This window comes from Equus caballus, chromosome 27 (assembly GCF_041296265.1).
Source record: "Equus caballus isolate H_3958 breed thoroughbred chromosome 27, TB-T2T, whole genome shotgun sequence".
Lineage (NCBI taxonomy): Eukaryota > Metazoa > Chordata > Mammalia > Perissodactyla > Equidae > Equus > Equus caballus.
Window position 1 is genome coordinate 20,736,030 of NC_091710.1, and position 21,117 is coordinate 20,757,146.

General features: G+C 38.5%; 1 protein-coding gene across 1 annotated transcript in view; it reads right to left on the minus strand.

The window, feature by feature from the left end:
• POLB (DNA polymerase beta) overlaps positions 1 to 21,117 on the minus strand; it is a 31,497-nt gene that overhangs the window by 1,721 nt on the left and 8,659 nt on the right. The window contains exons 4-12 of the mRNA XM_023630756.2: positions 16,204 to 16,278; positions 15,527 to 15,585; positions 14,017 to 14,066; positions 11,528 to 11,579; positions 9,637 to 9,691; positions 9,467 to 9,539; positions 6,802 to 6,872; positions 5,771 to 5,857; positions 201 to 265 (exon numbers count right to left, since the gene is read on the minus strand). Of these exons, the coding sequence (XP_023486524.1) occupies positions 201 to 265; positions 5,771 to 5,857; positions 6,802 to 6,872; positions 9,467 to 9,539; positions 9,637 to 9,691; positions 11,528 to 11,579; positions 14,017 to 14,066; positions 15,527 to 15,585; positions 16,204 to 16,278 (587 nt within the window). The remainder of the gene's footprint in view (positions 1 to 200; positions 266 to 5,770; positions 5,858 to 6,801; positions 6,873 to 9,466; positions 9,540 to 9,636; positions 9,692 to 11,527; positions 11,580 to 14,016; positions 14,067 to 15,526; positions 15,586 to 16,203; positions 16,279 to 21,117) is intronic.

Here is a 21,117-nt window from a genome sequence, read left to right on the forward strand (position 1 = left end):
AGAAAATACATCAGATTCTGTAGACAGTCGTTATTCTTTACACATTTTCAGGCTAAACATTGTTTATAGCAGGCACATACAGCCCTTCAGAGCGAACAGGAGTCCTAGACATTTATGTGAATGCCAAGTCCTACAGAGGGAGGGGGAAGGGAGAAAAGAAGGAAAAACTTAATAGGCCAGCAACAAATTTTGAGTAATACCTGATATCAATTCTCCTGTGTGGGCGCTCCTTTCCATCATTTTTACTGGGAAGCTGGCAAACACCCTAAAATGGATATTTAGAATAATGTTTAAAGATGTTTTAAACTTAAAGCTTAATTTTAATCAAATGTTGCTAAATGTGAGGTTATTTTTGCTTTCACTGGAGGCAGTTTTAGGAATCAGAGCACTTTTAACGTAGTAGCTTTTCCAGGCACTACATATTATCACCACCTTCTATTACACTTCATGATAACTAAAGAACTATGTGAAACAGCAGGCAAGCACTCTACTTGTGAGGGTGTGGCCTTTGGGTGATTCTAAACAAGAAGTGAATCAAGTAAAGCACCAAACATGATAGACACCAAAACAAACAGAAAAGCAACTTAGGGACGGGCCCAGTAGTGCAGCGGTTAAGTTCGCAAGTTGCGATTCTCGGAGGCCCAGGGTTCGCCGGTTCAGATTCTGGATGCGGACATGGCACCGCTTGGCAAGCCATGCTGTGGTAGGCCTCCCATGTATAAAGTAGAGGAAGAAGGGCATGGATGTTAGCTCAGGGCCAGTCTTCCTCAGCAAAAAAAGAGTAGGACTGGCAGTAGTTAGCTCGGGGCTAATCTTCCTCAAAAAAAAAAAAGAAAATGCAACTTAGAAGAAATGAGTATTTGGGGAAAGGAAAAAAAAAAAGAGCTATCAGTAACATTTTCCGATAACAGAAGAGATTCCATCCATGAATAAGGGCAGAATACCACAGAAAAAGAATGCTCAAGGAAAAGGTTTAAATCAAAATAAAAATTGTGATAGCAGAAGTAGAAGAATTTGAAATTGAGGAAATCTCCCAAAAATGAGAAAAGGCAGAGAGATGAAAAATTTAAAAGATAAGAAAATTCCTTCTCTACAGTTGAGTTTTCATTAAACTCCTACAGTTTGTAAACAAAATTATCAAGGTCTGTTTTGTTATCTTTTCCTTTTCCAGAAAAATGGGGGAAAATTCTGGACTGGGCAGCAACCCATAAATATGTAAAAAGAGCCACAAACATCACCCAATTTCAAATTAAAAGTTTCAAATGCCACATTCTAAGAAAAATATACAAGTGACAGGCTTCTGGTCCTCAAGAATACTCAAGTTGGTATATACAAGTCACTAAAAGCCATGCTTTTTCACTAAGCAACATAGAAAAATTAAAATCTAAAACCTAAAATGGGCATTTTCTTTAGCTGTTTCCATAGCTGAAAGATTAATGAAACCTGTTTCTCTTGAAAATATGAAACCTACCTTCTTAGGCACTAACAAGTTTCAACTCAATCTTCAAATGCATCAGAAATGGTTTCCATCTGGAATTACCGTGAGGTATTTCCTTCCGGATGTGGGTGTCTGAACGCCACAGGCAGTGATCTTGCTGTCTGTCACATCAGTAACAGGATTTCATCTAACGGCTTTGCTCCTTTCCTCGAGGCTAATTTTGTCTCCAGCACTTTTTCTGAAGTGCTGATGTTAAATAATTTCTCTGTGTTACTGTAAATCCTTTATTAGCTCGAGTGGATTAGTTTTGTTTGGCATTTCAATTAGGGAGCTTCATGCTGAGTGTCTGAAATGAAGCCTCTTCATTTCCTCAGGGTAGTCAAGGAATCTGCTATTGTCCCTTGAATCTTTACTGTAGGTATTTCACAGAAAACCATCCAAGGCCGAACTTGCACAAAATGCTAAAATTTGAATGGTACTTATCATATACACGGCAAACAGGCATCTAATGCAGAGGAAATTATTTTATTTCTTTCAAATGTTATTATATTCACAGGAAGAAAAGCTCAATTAACTAAAGACCATGATTTTACATGAAGATTTGGTACAACCCTGGCATTCCTAACGTTTGATTACTATTAGTATAAAGGAATTTATGTTCTGAAGATAACTTGAAAAAAACACAGATGACCACACCTTTAAAACTATGTAGTCACCGGTTACAGCAACAAGAGGTTTTGAAATCAAGTGGATACAGAAAGAAAATGGTTTATTCCACCTGATAAGCTGAATTCATTTTGCAGGCAATTTTCTTTCAGAACCCTAGAGATCTTACCATCTTTGGATATCTCCGCCCATGCTCCTGGACTTAGGCTCACTGCTCCGACTCTTGCCTGGCTCTCCTTCCCCCAGGTACCTGCTGGGCTAACTCCTTACCTTAAGTCTTTCCCCAAGTCTCATCTGCTCATGGAGGCTGCCTCTGACCGGCTCCTGCACTCCCATCTCCCCAGACCCCACTTTCTTCTTTTTTTTAGAATAGTACCTATTATCTTAACCTAACATGCAATTTCCCTATTTTTTATGTTCATTGTTAACTCCCAGTCCCTCCCCACACCCCCCAAATAAAAGTTCTACTTAAAATTCACTGATACACCCCAGCTCCTAGAACGGTGCCTGGAATGCAGTAGATGCTGAAGACATATTGCTTGAAATGACTGAGCACCTCATCCCATTGGCACTCAGTCTCCCCATTCTGTTCTTTCATATATATCGTCCTCCTCTCTGTCTATCCCTTCTTTTGTTCCCCAATTTGATCCTTACCAGGTCACCTTCCTTTACTGATCTACTTCCAAACAGAAACATTATATTATTTTTCTATTATTATTATATATTATATTAATACAGCACTCTCTACAACTCTCTGAAGATTCACTGTCTTCAAAAGACATTTGTACAAACCCGTCCAAGTTTCCAGGTATATTATGTAATTTGATTTTCTTAATAGTCCTTTGACAGAGGGTAAATGTATCATTTTATAGATTAAAAAAATTAAGCCTTTAGAAGTAAAGTGACATTAGTCACAGTGAACTCCTAATGGCGCAGAGTAATCTTTGCTAGAGATCTAAGTACTAACCTTCTATCTTCTGGATGCAAATCTATTCTTCTACAGCAGCATACCGATGCCCACCTGCCCCTTGCAACAGGATGCAAATCACCTCTTACTGCCTCTCTAATGAATTGATTTGAAACTTGACCTGGAGTGCGTCTCATCCTAACAAATACTAATTATAAACGTCAAAACAGCAGGCTCAAACATGGCATTTTTTAAGCCTCAGGGAATATATAAACCACCTGTATAGTATCCAAACTTTACACAAAAACCATCTACTAAGATGGATTCCCGTGTCACAACATAAAAGACTTAGTTTCTTGCTCTTATTGTCATCTAAGCCTTCTACACTTTAAAAACAAACAAAAAACTCACCGCCTTATTTTTTAACCTGTTTACTTCTGGAAATGGATTTGGAAGATTCCCCTTCTGGCAGTGCCTGTACATGTGCTGCCAGGAGTATGACTGGGAGAATGGGAAGGCAAGAGAGAGCAGAGTTTCCCACAACTCCAGCCGTATGCGAGGATGGGGGGGTCGCCCTTAGTCTTTCGTATGTCACACGCACAGAAGGGCTAAACTGGCCTGCTCTGTAGCAGGCCCCGGGATCTGGCTGTCCCTGCACTTCCTAGACAAAGGTCTTCTCTTCTTTGACTGAGCAGCCACTAGGATAATGCAATTCCACTACTGTCAGCAACTCTTCATGTTCACATACTCCTGGCCACCCACCTTTCCTTTCAGGTTACACCCAGCCACAGCTTGTAATTTTTTCCTTGTATTCTTGTTAGCTGGGATACTACAGCATCTGTTGGTTTTTCCTCTGGATCTCCTTGAGCACAGCAGAATACTGTTCAGACTGTAAAAGAATGCTTCTGCTTTTGTATTGCATAAACACCTTCCTGGTTGCTAACTCTGAAAATAGCTGGTTCATTTCCCATTAGGGAGTCCCAGTGCCTTTCAAAGAGATGACTATTGGAGGAAGAGAGATAGGCCAGAAGGGGTCCCCAGAATATGCCCAGACATACCAAAACACTTTGCTACTATGAAAAAAAATCCAACTTGTCTAACACATATTCTCTTTAGCATTTCATCTGACTGTTTCTTAAATGTAAGATTAATGCACATTCATTTTGAATGAATTAACATCAATCTAAATTTTACAAGGATGTTCATGGAGTATACACAAACCCTATTTTTAATAACATCTCCTGTGTGTATATATTTTTGGGCATAGAGTAAGAGCTCAAAATCTAAGAGATTCTGGAAGACAGATTTTAGATTTAATTCTAAACTAGAATTTTTATTTTTACCTTTCCTAAATTTCTTTTGAAAACATTGATAGTGTGACCAACTTAAGCAATACACTTTCATAGCCCATTAAAATCACTATGGTGAATTTAATGACATGATTTTTTTTTGCATGTATGATGAAATATACATAAAATTTACCATTTAAACCATTTCAAGTGTGCAGTTCTGTGGCATTAAGTAGATTCACACTGTTGGGCAACCATCACCACCATCCATCTCCAGAACTTTTTCATCTTTCCAAACCGAAATTCTATTCCCATTAAACACTAACTCCTCAATCCCCCCGCCCAGGAACCACCATTCTACTTTCTGAATGACATGATATTTCAATTATCTATCTCAACCAGCTTCTATTTCTGGCTAAAACTACTGTCAAATCTACGCATGGAGACTCTTGCTAATTTTAGCACATCCAGTATCCAAAAGCACAGTTTTTTTCCCTTCAGTCACATAACTGGGGGGAAATGGAGGGACGGAGAAAAGGGGATCCAAATGATGTATTTAAGTGAGCAATGGGATACCGGTAAGCCTTTATTACCTTAGTCCTAGATTTCTAACTGCCTTCCTGTCAGTTTTTCTACAGGGCCACCTATTAATCTGTTTTAATCCACTGCCATTTGTCTTGAGTCTTCAAATCTTGCTCCCTAGGAAGACTATAGGATTTTCGCAGTTCCTCGGGATGGGTCTCGTGAAAATCTCTGCGAGTGTCCCCCCGTTAACTCCCCTACTTCTCATTTCACACAACGTGTTTCTTCCCCTGGGCGTTCTCTCACATACCCTGACTCCTTTTCTTTCTTTGGTCTTGGAATAGATTAATACTCTTGAGACAGTTTTTTTTTTTAAGATTGGCACTTGAGCTAACATCTGTTGCCAATCTTTCTTCTTCTTCTTCTTCTCGCGCCCAAAGCCCCCCAGTCCACAGCTGTATATTCTAGTTGCAGGTCCTCCTAGCTGAGCTCTGTGGGACGCCGCCTCAGTGCAGCTTGATGAGCCAAGGAGTCCGCGCCCAGGATCTGCTCTGGCGAAACCCTGGGCTGCCGGAGCAGAGCGTGTGAACTGAACCCTTGGCCACGGGGCTAGCCCCCTCTTTAGACAATTCTAATCTCACTTACTAAAGAATTCTGAGTCAGAGAATATGAGCACATTTGCTATTTTCGGGAAAAACTTACTATGCGTCAAAGTCATAATTATCTATTCCAACGGCACATATTATTTATAAATGGGGAATTTAAAAGAAAATTCTTACTAAAATATTCTGAGACTAGCATCCTGCTAACCCTCCTTTTCTAAGGTCTCCTGGATAGCCTATTTATTGACTGTAACACTAAGCCACAGTGAGGTCACACGATCAGGATGGTTACTGAACCGTCTCCAAGGCTCTTTTTTCACATGTGAAAATTTAAACAAGTACTTACCATGAACTTTGTTTCACCTTTTGACAGAGTATCTGTAATAAAATGGACCTTCTGTAGCTGCTCCACAACACGATGCAACAGCTTTGGCTGCAGAATCACAATCGGGGAATAAGCAAAGAGCAGTCACTCGGTTACGGCAAGAAAACACTTTTGACACGAGTTTTCTGATTATCTGTGGAGAAATGCCTAGTTTTCCTATGTTCTGAGTATTTTTTCCTTCTAACAGAAAATTCATCTTATCAAATAAAAAATATTTTTAGGAACTGTTTTTCACCAATATCATGATACTCCCAAACATCTGTATGTATCTGTTTCATTAAATTAAAAAGATAGCTGCTTCATCTTTAAAAAGTAGACATTCCAAAATCAAAAAATGTTTTGCATGCATGGATTTTTCTAATAGAGGTAAAGTTTCTTAACACAAGATTTTTTAATAAAAAAATATTCCTTTAGGGGCTGGCCCAGTGGTGTAGTGGTTAAGTTCGAGTGCTCCTCTTTGGCGGCCCAGGGTTTGCAGGTTTGGATCCCGGGCGCAGATCTACACACTGCTCATCAAGCCATACTATGGCGGTGCCCCATATACAAAGTAGAGGAAGAGTGCACAGATTTTAGCTCAGGGACCATCTTCCTCAAGCAAAAAGAGGAAGATTGGCAACAGTTCTTAGCTTAGGGCCAATCTTCCTCACAAAAAAAAGAAAAAGAAAAAAAATATTCTTTTAATGAAAACCTAAACATTACACTGGGTAGTTCTAAAATATCTACAATAGACAATAAAGTAATTCTGAAATATTTTACTAAATCTCATCTCTTTCAAATGTTACATTGTCCTCTCAATTCCTTGTGGAAAAACGTGTATCCCTTTTAACAACTTTCTTTGCCTTTCACAGAATCCAATTAGTACAAAACACTTCAATTGACTTTTCAGAAGGATTAAAACAAAAACTCCTTCTGAAAATACCCAACTATCATTTAGAAAATTATACTCACTGCTGTGTAAGACTCATCACATTTAATTATAAACTCTGAGGTACCTGTTTGGTTGATTCAGAGGTAAAGCTTGGATGGGTCAGAAGAACATCCATGTCGCCACTGGACTCTGCACCTGAGAGATGAAAGACTGTGTAGGGAATTCCGCACATACACTGACCACTTAGGCAAAGAGAGAGCCCAGGGGATGACACACATACAGAGCCTTACTTCTTAGAGCCTAACTTTCTATTTCACTGTGCTTCAGATTCAGAATTAGTTACAACATTTCACTTTTCTGTCCAACTATTCAGGTATATTGAAGTAAACAGCAGAATCTGGGATAACAACAGTAACTGGCATTAGATATACATTGCATACAATTCGTTAATTTAACATATTAAAATGCGCCTAAGTAACTACTCAATAATGAATAAAAAGAACATGTAAAATTAGCTTTAAAATACATCTATGAACACTATATATCCAAAACCCCCAAATTAAACAATATGCTCTAACTCTGTAAAGGTTAATCATAAAACTCATTTCAACTCCTTAGGCCTGAACTCATTTCACGAGCGTTGGTGAAAATGACTCTCACAGTGCCAGGGATAAGAAGAACACAGCACTTTATAACGACTTAGGCTTTCGTTTTGACCCCCACTCTACGACAACCTAACTTCAGGTAGGTTGTATACAGCTGTTTAAACCTTTCGTTCACTGTAGTACTATGAAATTTTGTCTCCATTTATGTGGCTTTTTCCACTTTCAACGTCTTTTTCCAGTACTGCAGATGAGGACTGCATACTCCTCTAGGCCTCAGTTTCCCTGTCTAGAAACTACTAAAAACTACTGTGTAGGCCACTGTGCAACTAAGTAAGAACATACGCAAAACATCTATAATAGTGCTAGCACACAGCTGGCAGAAAATAATCCTGTTTATCTCCCTTCTTTGCAGTTTTATAAGTACATATATATAAAACGTACTTTTGGTCACTGAAAATCTAGCAGTGTCTCTGGATCATTATCCTACACATCAATAATCTTTAAGGAGACACTTAAACATAAAGATGACTAGACTGAAGTTGCTGATCCCAGGACATTCATGGAGTTATTTCAACAGAGAAAATTTTATTGTCTTCTTTTTTCTCATTTCTTTCTACTAAAAGCTGAACATCTTTCACCATTCACTTACTACCAAAAATGTATTACCCCATCCATTTAAGAAACAAAAACAAACTACTTGAGCAAAAGAAGGGAGACAACTCAAGGGTCCGTTAAGAGAGACCAGATAACTAAAGTATGGAACATCCACACAAACCGAATGTTATGCTATAAAAAAGAAACAAGAGGCTCTCTATATACTGATCTGGAAAGATCTCCAGGACGTACTTTTAAGTGAAAAAAGTAAGGTGCAGCACTGTGTATATACCATGTTACCTTTGTAAAAGAAAGGGAGGGAGTGGAGGAAATCAAGAATGCATATTTATATTTATTTATATTTACATGCAGAAACATTGAAAGAATACACAAGAAAGTGGTTATCAATGGGACAGTGGTGGGAGGGAGTGGAAAAGAGTGAACAGGGACGGGGTAGAAGAAAGACTTCCTAGTGTATCCCTTATTTATATTAAAACATGTAACCATATAACCTTCTGAACAAAAGTAAAAATAAAACAGAAATATATAAATCAAAAAGGTTATGATATACAACTGAGCATGCATTTGGCTTGCTGTGCACCAAAGTCTATGTTTTGAAAATATGGATTCTAAGGCCCCACCTAAAAATATCCTTATTTAGTAGGTTTGTAACAGGATGCAGCAATGCATATATTTTAAAAAATTTCCTAGGTATTTCTGGTGCATAGACAGACCTGAACAACTGGTTAACTTTTATCCTCTCATTTTGCAAATATGAAAAATAGGATGTGGAGAGACAGACTTACTTAAAATCAGACAGTGATAGCAGGTTTAGCCTCAGAACCTAAGTCCTTTGGCCCCAATTCAGTGTTCTTTCTACTTATCAGCAATTACAAATTTAGTCCTTTTCTCTCCCCAACTCTAGATTCTTAGAGCAGCTACCCAGAGAATTTCTGATAGCCCATCACCGCTTCCTAAGCAAAACTCCAGAGGTGGCTAGAGATATTGTCAGATATCTATCCCAAAAGTTTTAAAGAAAGTTCTTCTGTTCCAATTTTTAAAGTTAATATTTTTAAATTTATATTACCCTTCTAAAATTTTGCCAGATAAGAGACTAGGATTGTGTGGGTCTCACTTTGCTTATATTTATTCACATAGTAAATCAAGATCTTCTGAAGAAACTCGTTGTTGTGAGAATTGGTTTTGAACTGGTGCTTCTGAGACCTTATTCTTAGATCCATTATGAAAAACTTAGGAAATGAAAAAAGTAAATTAAAAAAAATACTAACCACAGCTTCTCTAGCATCTAGCCAGACAACCACTACTAGGATTTTAACATACATAAAATTATTTTATAAATTGTATTAAAACTAGTCATTAAAATAGCATCGTATAATAAAATCTGGATGAATTTCATCAAATTTTTAATACATATTCCCATCCATAAACAAATAAACTTAGCTAATCCTACTGGGTCTTAGTACATCTATTAAGTAACACAAATTACACCTTTTTAATCCATGTTTTTCATATACGTTAGGCAATTTTAACATCAAGACATGAATAACCTAAGATTAGGAAGTATGTTACCTCTTCTGAAACTGCCACAGACTGTAGCAATGTATTCAGAATCCACTTTTTTAACTTCATTTAGTACAATATCCTAATAGAAGAAAAATTAAGTCAGTATTCTAAAAATGGTTTTTCACCAAGTGATATTCTCAATTCTCATCAAAGGATACAATTCAGCACACTCTTACTTGCATTTGTAACATCTCTTCACGAGGAATTCTTTTCTCAAAGTCCTCAAAATATCTATAAAGACAGAATAAGTAGACAGAAGGTTTCTTGTGAAATTTAAATCTTCTTTAAAACTTAAACTGCCTACCATATCAAGTGTCCTTATACCAGCAGATCATTCAAAAATCAAGACCAAAATTCATTAAGAAGACAACAGTAAAATTACGGAGTGGGGAAAGGTTTATTCCTTAACTCAGATCAAAATTCTTTAGTGTCATCCTTTGTGATATTCCAGATACTCCATCTATACTTATTTTAAATAAGCTTCACATTCACATTCCAAGAGTAAATAAATACATTTGTTAGTATGTTTGCAAGCTAGACTGCTCCCTACTGGCAAGTCAAGGGATTACATTTTATTGCTATTGAATCCTGCAAAATTATTATTTTGTGAATGAGCCCAGACAACATTATGTTGAGTAAAATAAGCCAGTCAGAAAAGATCACATATTGTATGATTTCATTTATATGAAACGTCCAGAACAGGCAAATCTATAGAGACAGAAAGCAGATGAGTGGTTACCAGGGGCTAGAGGGAGGGAGAGGTGGTTGGAGAGAAATGGGGAGCGATTGCTAATGGGTTTGGGCTCTTTTTGGGATAACAAAAATGTTCTAAAATTGACTGTAATGATGGTTGTACAACTCTGTGAATATACTAAAAACCATTACATTGTACACTTTAATGGGTGAATTGTATGGTAAATGAATTATATGTCAATAAGGCTATTATAAAAATATTGTCTCAGTATGAAGGAAGATCTAAGGAGCCAGCCCTGACGGCCTAGTGGTTAAAGCTTGGCACACTCCACTTTGGTGGCCCAGGTTCGCTTCCTGGGCACAGAACCACACCACTTGCCTGTCAGTAACCATGCTGGGGTGGTGGCTCACGAAGAAAAACTAGAAGGACCCAGACTATACAACTATGTCTTGGGGCTTTGGGGAGGGGGAAAAAAAGAGAGAAGATTGGCAACAGATGTTACCTCAGGGCAAAAAAAAGAAAAAGAAAAAACAACATCCAAGAATGATAAAGCATCTGTTCAAAATACCAATTCTCACAACAACCAAGTTTTTCAGAAGATCTCTATTTACTATGTAAATGCAAGAAAAGTGAGAACTACACTATCCTGTCTCTTACTGGCTCTAAGTTTTGGTAAGGCAGCATAAGTTTAAAAATATTAACGGTAAGGAAGGCACCAATAAGCAATCTCAGAAGGTTATTAGGACTGAGTCACCAACAAGACTGTTTAAGACTGGAGGATACATGCTTACGCATGCACATAGCTTATGCACCACCTACCGCAAATAATCAGTTAGAAAGGGGTTTCCAGACTGTATCTGGCACAAAAAATAATTACTGATGCTGACATACAACATGCTTACTAGTTATTCCTACATTGTTATTTAGGTGTTTAGGGTTTTTTCTTTTCTTTTTTTTAATTTAGTGTTTCATGTTCATGTCCTATCTTCTCAGGTAGACTCTAAACTTCTTAAGAGCTACATTGAACCTCTTTATATCCTTACCCCAGACATAGTGCAATGCTTTCTACAACGTAAGCACACAATCAACAGCTGCTGACTAACCGGTGCACTCACCTCTATGCATTTTAAAAGGAAGTTCCCTGCTAAAGTCAAGAGAATGAAGAAAATACTCAAAACAAGCAAACAAACTAGAAAGCAACAACAAACCATGAATATAGGCATATCCTCTACAGGAGTCCGCAACAAATTAGCATTTCTGAATAGGAAAATGGCTGTGTTCAGCTAAGTTGGAAGAATTATTATGGTGTATGGAAGAATAGCTATAAAAAATTTTACTTTCACATCTCAAATGTCAAAGGAAAATTAGCTTACTTCAGCCCAATTCGTTGATGATGGTTCAATTTGTCTTCATTTTTTCTGAGATCTGTATAGAAGATAAATAAAGTTGAGGTGATAATTTAAATATTATTGGGGAAAAAACGTTAAATTCAAAGATCCTTTTTACAACAAACTACCTGGAAAATACAGTGAAATGACCTTGAAAAGACAACAGAAAAAAATTTCAGACATTAAGCACTAGATAAAAGTGACTTCTTCAAATCAATGTAGTAAAACCTAACAGTAGATTTCATGATCATTTTTATTTACTGAACCAACATTTCAATTATAGTTACATGGAATAGTAGATAAAACATACCAAGATCATACCAAATTTCACAAGGCTGCAAAAAGCAGCCTTATAAGAACCTATATTGGGGGCCGGCCCCATGGCCAAGTGGTTAAATTCATGCGTTGGCTTCAGCAGCTTGGGGTTCCGCTGGTTCAGATCCTGGGCAGGGACCTAGCACTGCTCATCAAGCCATGAGGTGGTGTTCCACATGATAGAACTAGAAGCACCTACAACTAGAATATACAGCTCTTTGCTGGGGCGCTTTGGAGAGAAGAAGAAAAAAAATGATTGGCAACAAATGTCAGGTGAGGGCCAATCTTAAAAAAAAAAAGAACCTATATTGCTTAATTTATGGTTAATAGCAGCAATAGTAACCACAACTTCTGAATTGATTATGATTAACTGAGTTCATTCATTCTGTTCATTTGTTCATTCACTCCTTCATTCAATTAGTATTTCTTGAGTATCAATTTGTGAAGGCCCTGTACTAAAAATCCTGTTGAGGGGCCACCCCGTGGCCAAGCGGTTAAGTTCACGCGCTCCACTTTGGCGGCCCAGGGTTTCACTAGTTCAGATCCTAGGCGTGGACATGGCACCACTCATCAGGCCACGGTGAGGTGGTGTCCCATATAGCACAACCAGAGGGACCTACAACTAGAATACACAACTATGTAATGGGGGGCTTTGGGGAGAATAAGAAAAAAAAAGAAGAAGAGATTGGCAACAGATGTTAGTTCAGGTGACAACCTTTAGAAAAAAAAAGAAATTAAAAAAAATCCTGTTGAAAGGAGAGGTATTGTCTTTATTTTTTAATTAAAAAACTGTCATATCATAACACCCTATCTTAAATCTAAAAGTGACTTAGTTCCATTTGAGTGTTCCTTTACTGGGCACGAGTACAGGAGTAAGCCTTGTTAAAGAAACAGCAGAAGATAAATATGCTTCAAATGCAATTCCTGCAGTCACCCTTATATTGACAAACAAATTCTCTCTGGAGATGCAAAGTGGAGAAAAATAAGCTGCTTTATGATACATGGAGCACATAATATTTCTCATAGTTGTGTGCACACAGAAAACACTAAAGTATGTGACTGAAAATGAAACAAATACTGAGTTTGTTATACAGATAGATATATTGATAGTTATATTACAAATATAATGTAAAAACCATTACAGTAGATCCTTGACACTCCCAAAGGATGGAACTGAAGACCTTGGAAAAACAAATTCTTGACATCTTTAACCAATGTTTCACTCAGATAAACTATACATGCCACAACAGTAAAGCACAAATCCTCTGAGATGCAGATGTAGTAGAATTCATTCTCTAGCTATAAGACTCACACAAATTCTTAACTCAGTAATATTACTAATCCAGCATGCCTCTTAAGAGTCAGTTACTATTTTTAAGTACTTATTAGGTACCAAGCACTCTGCTAAGTGCTTCACATACATTATTGCATTAAATCATATGAGGCAGAAACTGTGATACCATTTTGTAGCTGAGAAACGGAAGCACCACAGTCATTTATTCTAATAAAGTGGTGGAGACGGGATTCAAACCCAGGTCAGTCTCTCAAACCTGTCCTCCTGACCATTTGGGTTGCTTACCACTAGTTGAATTCACAAGTATTAATCCCCAAATGCCACAGATGTACTGTAAAGAATCCATACATATAGTATACACCCTTGAAAAGCATGAAGAGATAAATTAGATTTAAAGGCTTGCATATTAGGTTTAAAGAAAATGTTTTATACTTACTTGACTTAGGCTCTATTTTATCACTGAAAGCAAAAATTCCTTCAATAAGCACTGGAAGCCCCTTACAGAATTTTTCTCAATAAATATAACTCGCATTTTAGGCTGAATGTGTAAGACTTTGTTGTCTAGAATTTTATTACAGAAACAAAGGCAATTTAAATCATCTAAAAATCTGGAAATGAAATCACTGACTTTAAGCCAAGAAGTCACCTCTTGCTCTTCTTGATTTTCTTCTGAATTATAAACCAAACATGTCAAAGTGAGAACATAAACTATACTTTTTATCTATTCTCTTAGAGTTAAAAGAAAATCTTATCGTGTGTATCCACTAATTGAGAAAGAGTTTTTCAAGTTCTAGTTTGTTAGAGCATTAATGGTCCTTCAGAACCATATTTGACCTGGAATTAGTGACTTGTCGTACGTACTCACCTTCTAATGTTTTAATTCCTTCGTCTACAAACTTCCTTGCAGCAGATGGACTACAAAGAAAGAAGAGCATTATCTCAATATCAAGTGAAATTCAAGATCCTTGTAACAAATAACCAGTTACATCTTCTCTTGTCAAACATAAACAGTTATTACTATTAAGCTAAACAGGACTTGTTAAAAATGTTGCATTTGATAATGTTCAATTTTATCCAAAGAGGAGAATTCTTGACACCTCAATCTAGGAAGACAACCATGAACTTGGACGTGAAAAAGACATCTAAGCAGCTAGGCGTCATAATACCCATGTCCTTTATCCATAAAACGGACATACAGGCACCTGAAAACTATTCATTCAACCAAATGAGATTTACTGAGGGCCTGTTGTGTGTCAGATACTCTTCTAGGTGCTGAAAAGAGAACAAGACTAAGGCAGATAAGAGCTCTGGTCTTACCTATTTACATTCCAGTGGGTAGAGAGAGACAATTAATAGATATATAAACAAATAAAAATATCAGGTAGATGAATTAAAATAGGGTAATATGACAGAGTGGCTGGTTTAGATTGGGTGGTGAGGGAAGGCCCCAGAGATGACATCTAAACTGAGATTTTAATGACAAGAGCCTTTGTACAGAAACTGTATGGTACAGAAACTGAGGTTCACATCAGGAAGGCAATGTGGCATAGAAGAAATAGAGCTGAACTGGGAGTCAGGTGGTATGGGTTCTAATTCTGGCTCTGCCACAGCGATCTCACTTTCTGTACTCAGTTTCCTTGCCTGGAAAAAGAAGATAAGATAACACAAGTTCTCTAAAACAACTGCTAACATTTTATAATGGCCTTGGTTACCCAAGGAGTCATGCTCATTTTCAGTATACCAGATTTAAGAATTTAATATATTTTAGAATAACTTTCATCAAAATGTTGCCATTTAAAGGAACAATCATCCTATTTCTAAAAGAATGCCTCATTCTATAAAGATGAGAGTTAACTAAAGCATTACAGCCTTATTATTTCAATGTTAATCTTTACTTCGTCCAGTGTCAAAGAAGCCTCCTTTCATGCTAGCTCAAATCTTAAGATAAAGATTCCTTCATTAAAAAATATTTGAGTGCCTGGTCCAAATTCATATGCTAGGTGCTGTGGAAAGAAGCTTAAATGCTTAGATAAATATCATACTCAGAGAGGCAAAAAAGTCTGGAAAGACTGATAAAATGCACACAGAACAAGTGTTAGTGGAGCTAGAGGAAGGAGAGATTATTTCTGGCTGGGGCATCAGACCGGCGTCATGAAGGAGATAACGTCTGCCTTGCACGGGGCTTTTAAAGTAGAGGCAGCATCTGAAGAACTGGCCTCAGACATATAAGATATGCAAGAGTGAACTCCATGGGCAAATGCACAGAGGTGGAAAGGTGGAAAGTTTTGAAGAGAAACATAAAGTACTTTAGTTTGGCTGACATAAAAAAATAAAACCAACCTTACTTCTGTGTCTGCTTAAAAAATAGTTCTTACCCAATGCCACTAACTCGAGTCAGGAAATTGATGGATGAACTCGTATCATCCTGCCGAATCTTTAAGAAAAGAAAAGGTCTAACAATGATTTAGGAATGCTTTGAGGACTCAAATGATCTTATTGGAAATAACACCAATCTGCTAAGAGTCCCGAGGAGCCATCCACATTTGCCTAGATAACTCACACAGAAGTATTCAAATACCACTTCCATGGTTATAGGTGAATAACAGCAGGTGAAGATGTCTCATCCCGAATTTATCCAATACTTTAAAAAGGCTTATTCATAAAATGAGAATTCATTCATAAAATGACACGTACTATCATCAGGGTGAAATAAAACCATAAAAATGCTTAGGAGAGCTTAAGCATTAAAATTCTAAAAGATAATCTTCTAGTCAAAGTTTATAATCTCCCTTCTGAATGGTACTGAAAATAAGGAGCAAGTTCTAGCATATATGCTAACAGTCTCTTAAAAGCCACACAAAATAAGCAAACATTTTATAGGAACAACATTCACATTTTTAAAACCAGAATATATAAAGCCATAAACTCCACTCTCTCTTCCTTCTGTCTCACTAGGGTGCATGACATCAGTCACCCTGCAATGCTGCCACAAGATAGTTGCCATCAAGGCAGACATTAATCAAATAAGCAAACAAATAAGTTAAAATTTTACCTTTTCCAGTTTACGCAATTTTCCAGTCGCTAAAAACTCATCAATCTTCTCAGCAATTTTTGTTCCTACTCCAGGCTACATAGAAAATTAAAAATATACAAGTCATATAAATATAATATTTACCAAATCACTAAAAGATAAAGTCAAAAGTGGGAAATGAAAAACAAATGATCTTCACATGACCAGTTTTGAAATAAAGGTAACAGAAAATTGAGCTCCAGTAAAACTATATTCTTCCAAAGACAAAATTTTAAGTGACTGACAAAAGAGGAGCCCTAATAAAACAATTCTAAATGACTCTTGCTTTTTTAAAATTAAATTTTGTTGTAGAAAATTTAGAAAATATACAGTTGCATAAAGAAAAATACTAAAATCACTTGTTAATTTCATCACCCTGACAATTAAAATAACCTGTAACCTCATCACTTAACATCTGCTATATATTGACTCCTGTTTATATAAAAGCAGAATTATGTACATTGTGAAAATTAATAAACAGAAACTTCATTAAATTGGAGTTGGGAAGCCAAAGGGGAAGCTCTCATGCCCTCCATCAATAGCAGAGCCCAACAGGAAGAAGACAGACTTCCTCTTCTTGACCACGAAGAAGCTCAGCCAAAGAGAGACTGTCACAGCTCAGTCAAGCCACTGCAACTCCAACTCTTTGTTTACAACAGCACCCCCCAACTTCCTCTTTCCCTCTATAAAAGAGTTTCTCCTCTCTTGCTGCTCTGGGACTTGCACATTCTCACCATGGTTGCAGACCCCAAATTGCAATTCTTTGCTAATCCCAAATAACCCCTTGTTGCTGGAGAAATAACTGGCTGTCTATTTGTTTAAGGTCAACATTTTGGCAGCTTGTGCAAGGATCCAAAGAAGGCTCCTAAGGACTCCGAGGCTGGTGAGCAAACAGGTGTGGCCCCACAACAGGGCCCACTGAGCACGCTGCTTTTCTTGCAGACCCAGGAACTTGACGGTGAGACTTTTTCCCGGATCCCAGCTTCTGCCCTCTTTGGGTTTGAGGCTCTCTAGGCTTTATTTGAGATCTTTTTTTCCCCTGTGAAATTGTATTTATACTTTCTTTTACCAGGTACAATGTGGCATTTACTCTGTTTTCCGAGATCTATTTTAAGGCTTCGTCCTCTTCTGGTTAAGGCCATGTTTGTCTGCCAGGTACTAGGGTACTAGGGTCGCACTTCAGCCTGACTCTGAATCAGGCTGTTACTTGGAATTATGCTAGCTTTCCACCCAATTCCTTTTGGAACCAGACTGTTTCTTCTGAAGCTGTGCTAGCCATTGATCCAACTTTTGGCTGTTTCACCGGAACTGTATCAGTCCAGTTTTTGCCCTGACTCCTGGGAGCAGACTGCACCTTGGAACTGTGCAGATCGACCGTTGGTCTCATTTCACTTGGAAGTGGACCGTTCTTTGGAACTGCCTGATTCAACCTTTGGTCCACCTTACTGAAATCAGATTGTTCTGTTGGAAGTGGCTGGTATTAAGTCTGCAGGCCGTTTGGGCTGCGGAGCTGTTTGTTAATTATTTCTCTGCTCTAGAGAAAAACCTTTAAGAAATGAGATCCTAATTATCTAAATATTTTAAGGGTACTTCCCACAGGAAGCCCCGATGATTTTGTATTTAAAAACTTTGGTCATTCCTCATGCGCATTTCTAACTAAATGGACTGATTTAACCAAAAGTAATTTAGAATACCAATGGCCAACGTCGGGAACTTTTGAACTCCCCAAACTCACTTTCCTTAAAACCAAACTGAGGGGCCAGCACTGTGGCAGAGTGGTCAAGTTTGTGCACTCACTTTGGCAGCCCAGGGTTCAGTGGTTTGGATCCTAGGTGTGGACCTACACACCACTCATCAAGCCACGCTGTGGCAGCATCCCACACAGAGAAACTATAATGACCTACAGTTAGGACACACAACTATGTACTGGGGCTTTGGGGAGGAAAAAAAACATACACACAAAAAAACTCAAACTGAATAACCACAGCTCTGTAATTTCCAAAGCTGAATGGAATGCCTATTTCAATTGGTATTTTGAGGCTTCCAAATGTCACCAGGAGCCTAAAATTGCCTCTTGGCAAAATAAAACTTCAAGATCAATGGAGGCAAACAAACGATTAAAGAAAGATAAAACGGCTTCCGAAGCCTCATATTCCTCTCGCCCACTCCTCACGCTCAGGCGCCCCTCTGGCATCCTCTTGCTCCCTCCCTTCCACACCCCTGCGCCTCCTCCATACCCTCAGGCCCCCACACTAACTCTCTGGCCAGACTTCCCCTTTCCCCTGAACCTCTCCTCACTCCCTCTTCCTTGGAACCTATCGGAAGCTGTCCCTTTAAAATTAAGCTTTCTGAGCATCCAAAGGCTAAACTCTTAATTTCTTATACTCCCTGGACTACAGCTGAACTGCAAGCCATAGTTAAAGATTTTCCAAAGGAATTGAAGATCCTCACCGATTTGCTGAGTCATTCAAACTTATCAACCCAGTTTCTCTCACTTATATCAGCTAGTTCATATGCTTGTCAGCGAAGGCCAGGCCCAGCATTGGATGAAAACCACTAACTGGAAAATCCTGAGAAGTCTCTAGAATTACAACCAGGAGATCAACTCGCTGACTTAGTGTATGATCAGGCTCAGGCAATCGCTAGACGACTTCCTCGGGCCATTCCTAGGGCTTTCCCAAAGCCTGCTGATTGGAACGCAACTCAGGCTCGTGCACAAAAACCTGATGAACCTGTTCATGACTATTACAATCAACTTCAGATTGTTTTTAAAGGAAACTCCGGTCTCCCTTAGAAGTTGGTTCCATCCAGGTAGCTTCTACTTCTATGTTGATTAATAGGCTGAAGCAGGACCTTTCCCTTCTGGTAAAAAGGACCAGGATGGAATGGGAACCTGTGTCCAATCCAGATTTGGTTAATCTGGCAAACCAACTGTCCCCCACTCCAGATGAGTCACCTAAAAGAGAGACTGCTAAAATTCTTAACCTTCAACTCCAGCAAATGAAGGCCCTTTAATGAAACCAAAAATCTCCTAGTTTCTGTTATTATTGCAAAGAGCCAGGACACTGGAAAAGAGATTGTTATAAATGTAAATGCTTCACACACCTTCAGCCCTCTAACCAGCCTTTCCAATGTCCTCCAAATTCCCAATGACGGGCTCCAAGGAACTACAGGGGCTCTTCCCAATCCTCCCTCTTAAGTGGCTTGAAGAAACGTTTCTCCAGACTGGAGATGAATCTCTCTGTTAACTGACAACAGAACCACACTCTCGGCGCTCAACTCCACTACTGTAAAGCAGCCCCGCCTCGGAGGACTAAAACAGTTCAAAAAGTGGGGATTTCTAATAAACCTAGACCGGTTCCTCTCTGAACCTATTCCCTTTTGTTTAGGCCCTTTGAGAGAAACACACCCTTTTCTCCTTAGTTCCTCCACCCAATCCATCTTTTAGGCCAAGACTTCTTGGAAAAATATCATGCTGGAATTTCTCCTGAAAGGAGAAAATAATTCTGGAATTTGATAGTCATTATCAAAACAGCCAATCAGGTGAATTAAACAACACTGACATCTTTCATTTGCTCTGTCTCTGATGGTACTAGAGTTCTATAAACATGGATCACTTGTCCCTATTGTATCAGCTACCATCCTCCTAAGGGGCCAAATCTCCAAGTGATATTGACAAAATTCACAGTGCACCTGCCATCAAGATTCAAACAGATTTCTCAAAAACCTTTCCCCAGAATTAATCAATACCCTATAAGTAAAGAAGCCCTTCAAAGAATAAAGCCCATAATAGAGGATTACAAGGCTCAAGGCCTCTCTATCCCTTGTACTAGTTCCTACAATACTCCCATTTTATCTGTGAGGAAAAACCAAGGGCCAAAGGTAAAGGTGTGTCCAGGATCTCCAAGCAATAAACAACACTGTTATCCCTTGACACCCTATTGTTCCCAACCCTCACATGCTACTAACATCTATTCCCACTGGAAGCAAATTCTTTACGGTAAGTGATTTATGCAGTGCATCCTTTAGTATTCCAGTTGATGAAGCTAGCCAATACCCTTTTGCCTTCACTTTGGAAGGAAAACAATTCATCTGGACAGTAATGCTTTACATTTTTACTGAGGGCCCTTGTTTCTCAGAAAATCCTGAAGGCTGATCTGGATGATATAAAGTTTCCTAAGGACTCCACTGTGTTGCAGTATGTGGATGATTTGCTTCTTTGCTCTCCCTCCCAAGTCTCCTGACAGGAAGACAGCATCCACTTGCTAAAGCTTTTAGCCTTAAAGGCACATAAGGTCACCAAGGAGAAACTGCGGTTTGCCCAAATCCAAGTTCAATACTTAGGGCATCTGATATCAGAACGAGGGCTACAGCTAGATCCAGATAGGCTTCACGGTGCCCTGAGTTTCCCAAAACGCAAAACTAAGCATCTGCTGCGTGGTTTTCTCGGGCTATTTGGATTCCAATTTTCTCTTTTATGGCCAATTCAAAGAACCACCACCTCAATCCAATTTTATGGGAACTGGACAACACAGCCTTTAAGGCCTTCAAGTTTGATGAACCCACCCGCCCTTGGACATTCAATTATCAGATTCCCTTTTCCCTATTTGTATATCAACAGGAAGGGAATGCCTTTGGGGTATGCACCCAAAACACAGGGACTACCATTAACTCACAGGGCATTCTAGCCAGCAACTGGCCCCTGTGGCACAGGGATACCCACTTTGCCTCAGAGTCATTGCTGCCACCGCCCTTTTGGTTAAGGCCAAGAAATTGTTGTGGGATGCCCTTTAACCATTATTGTAGTACTTCTCATGCAGTAGAAGCCCTACTGAACTCTCATCACACTCAACATACTTGTCAGCCACCTCACCTCCTACGATATCCTTTTGTTAA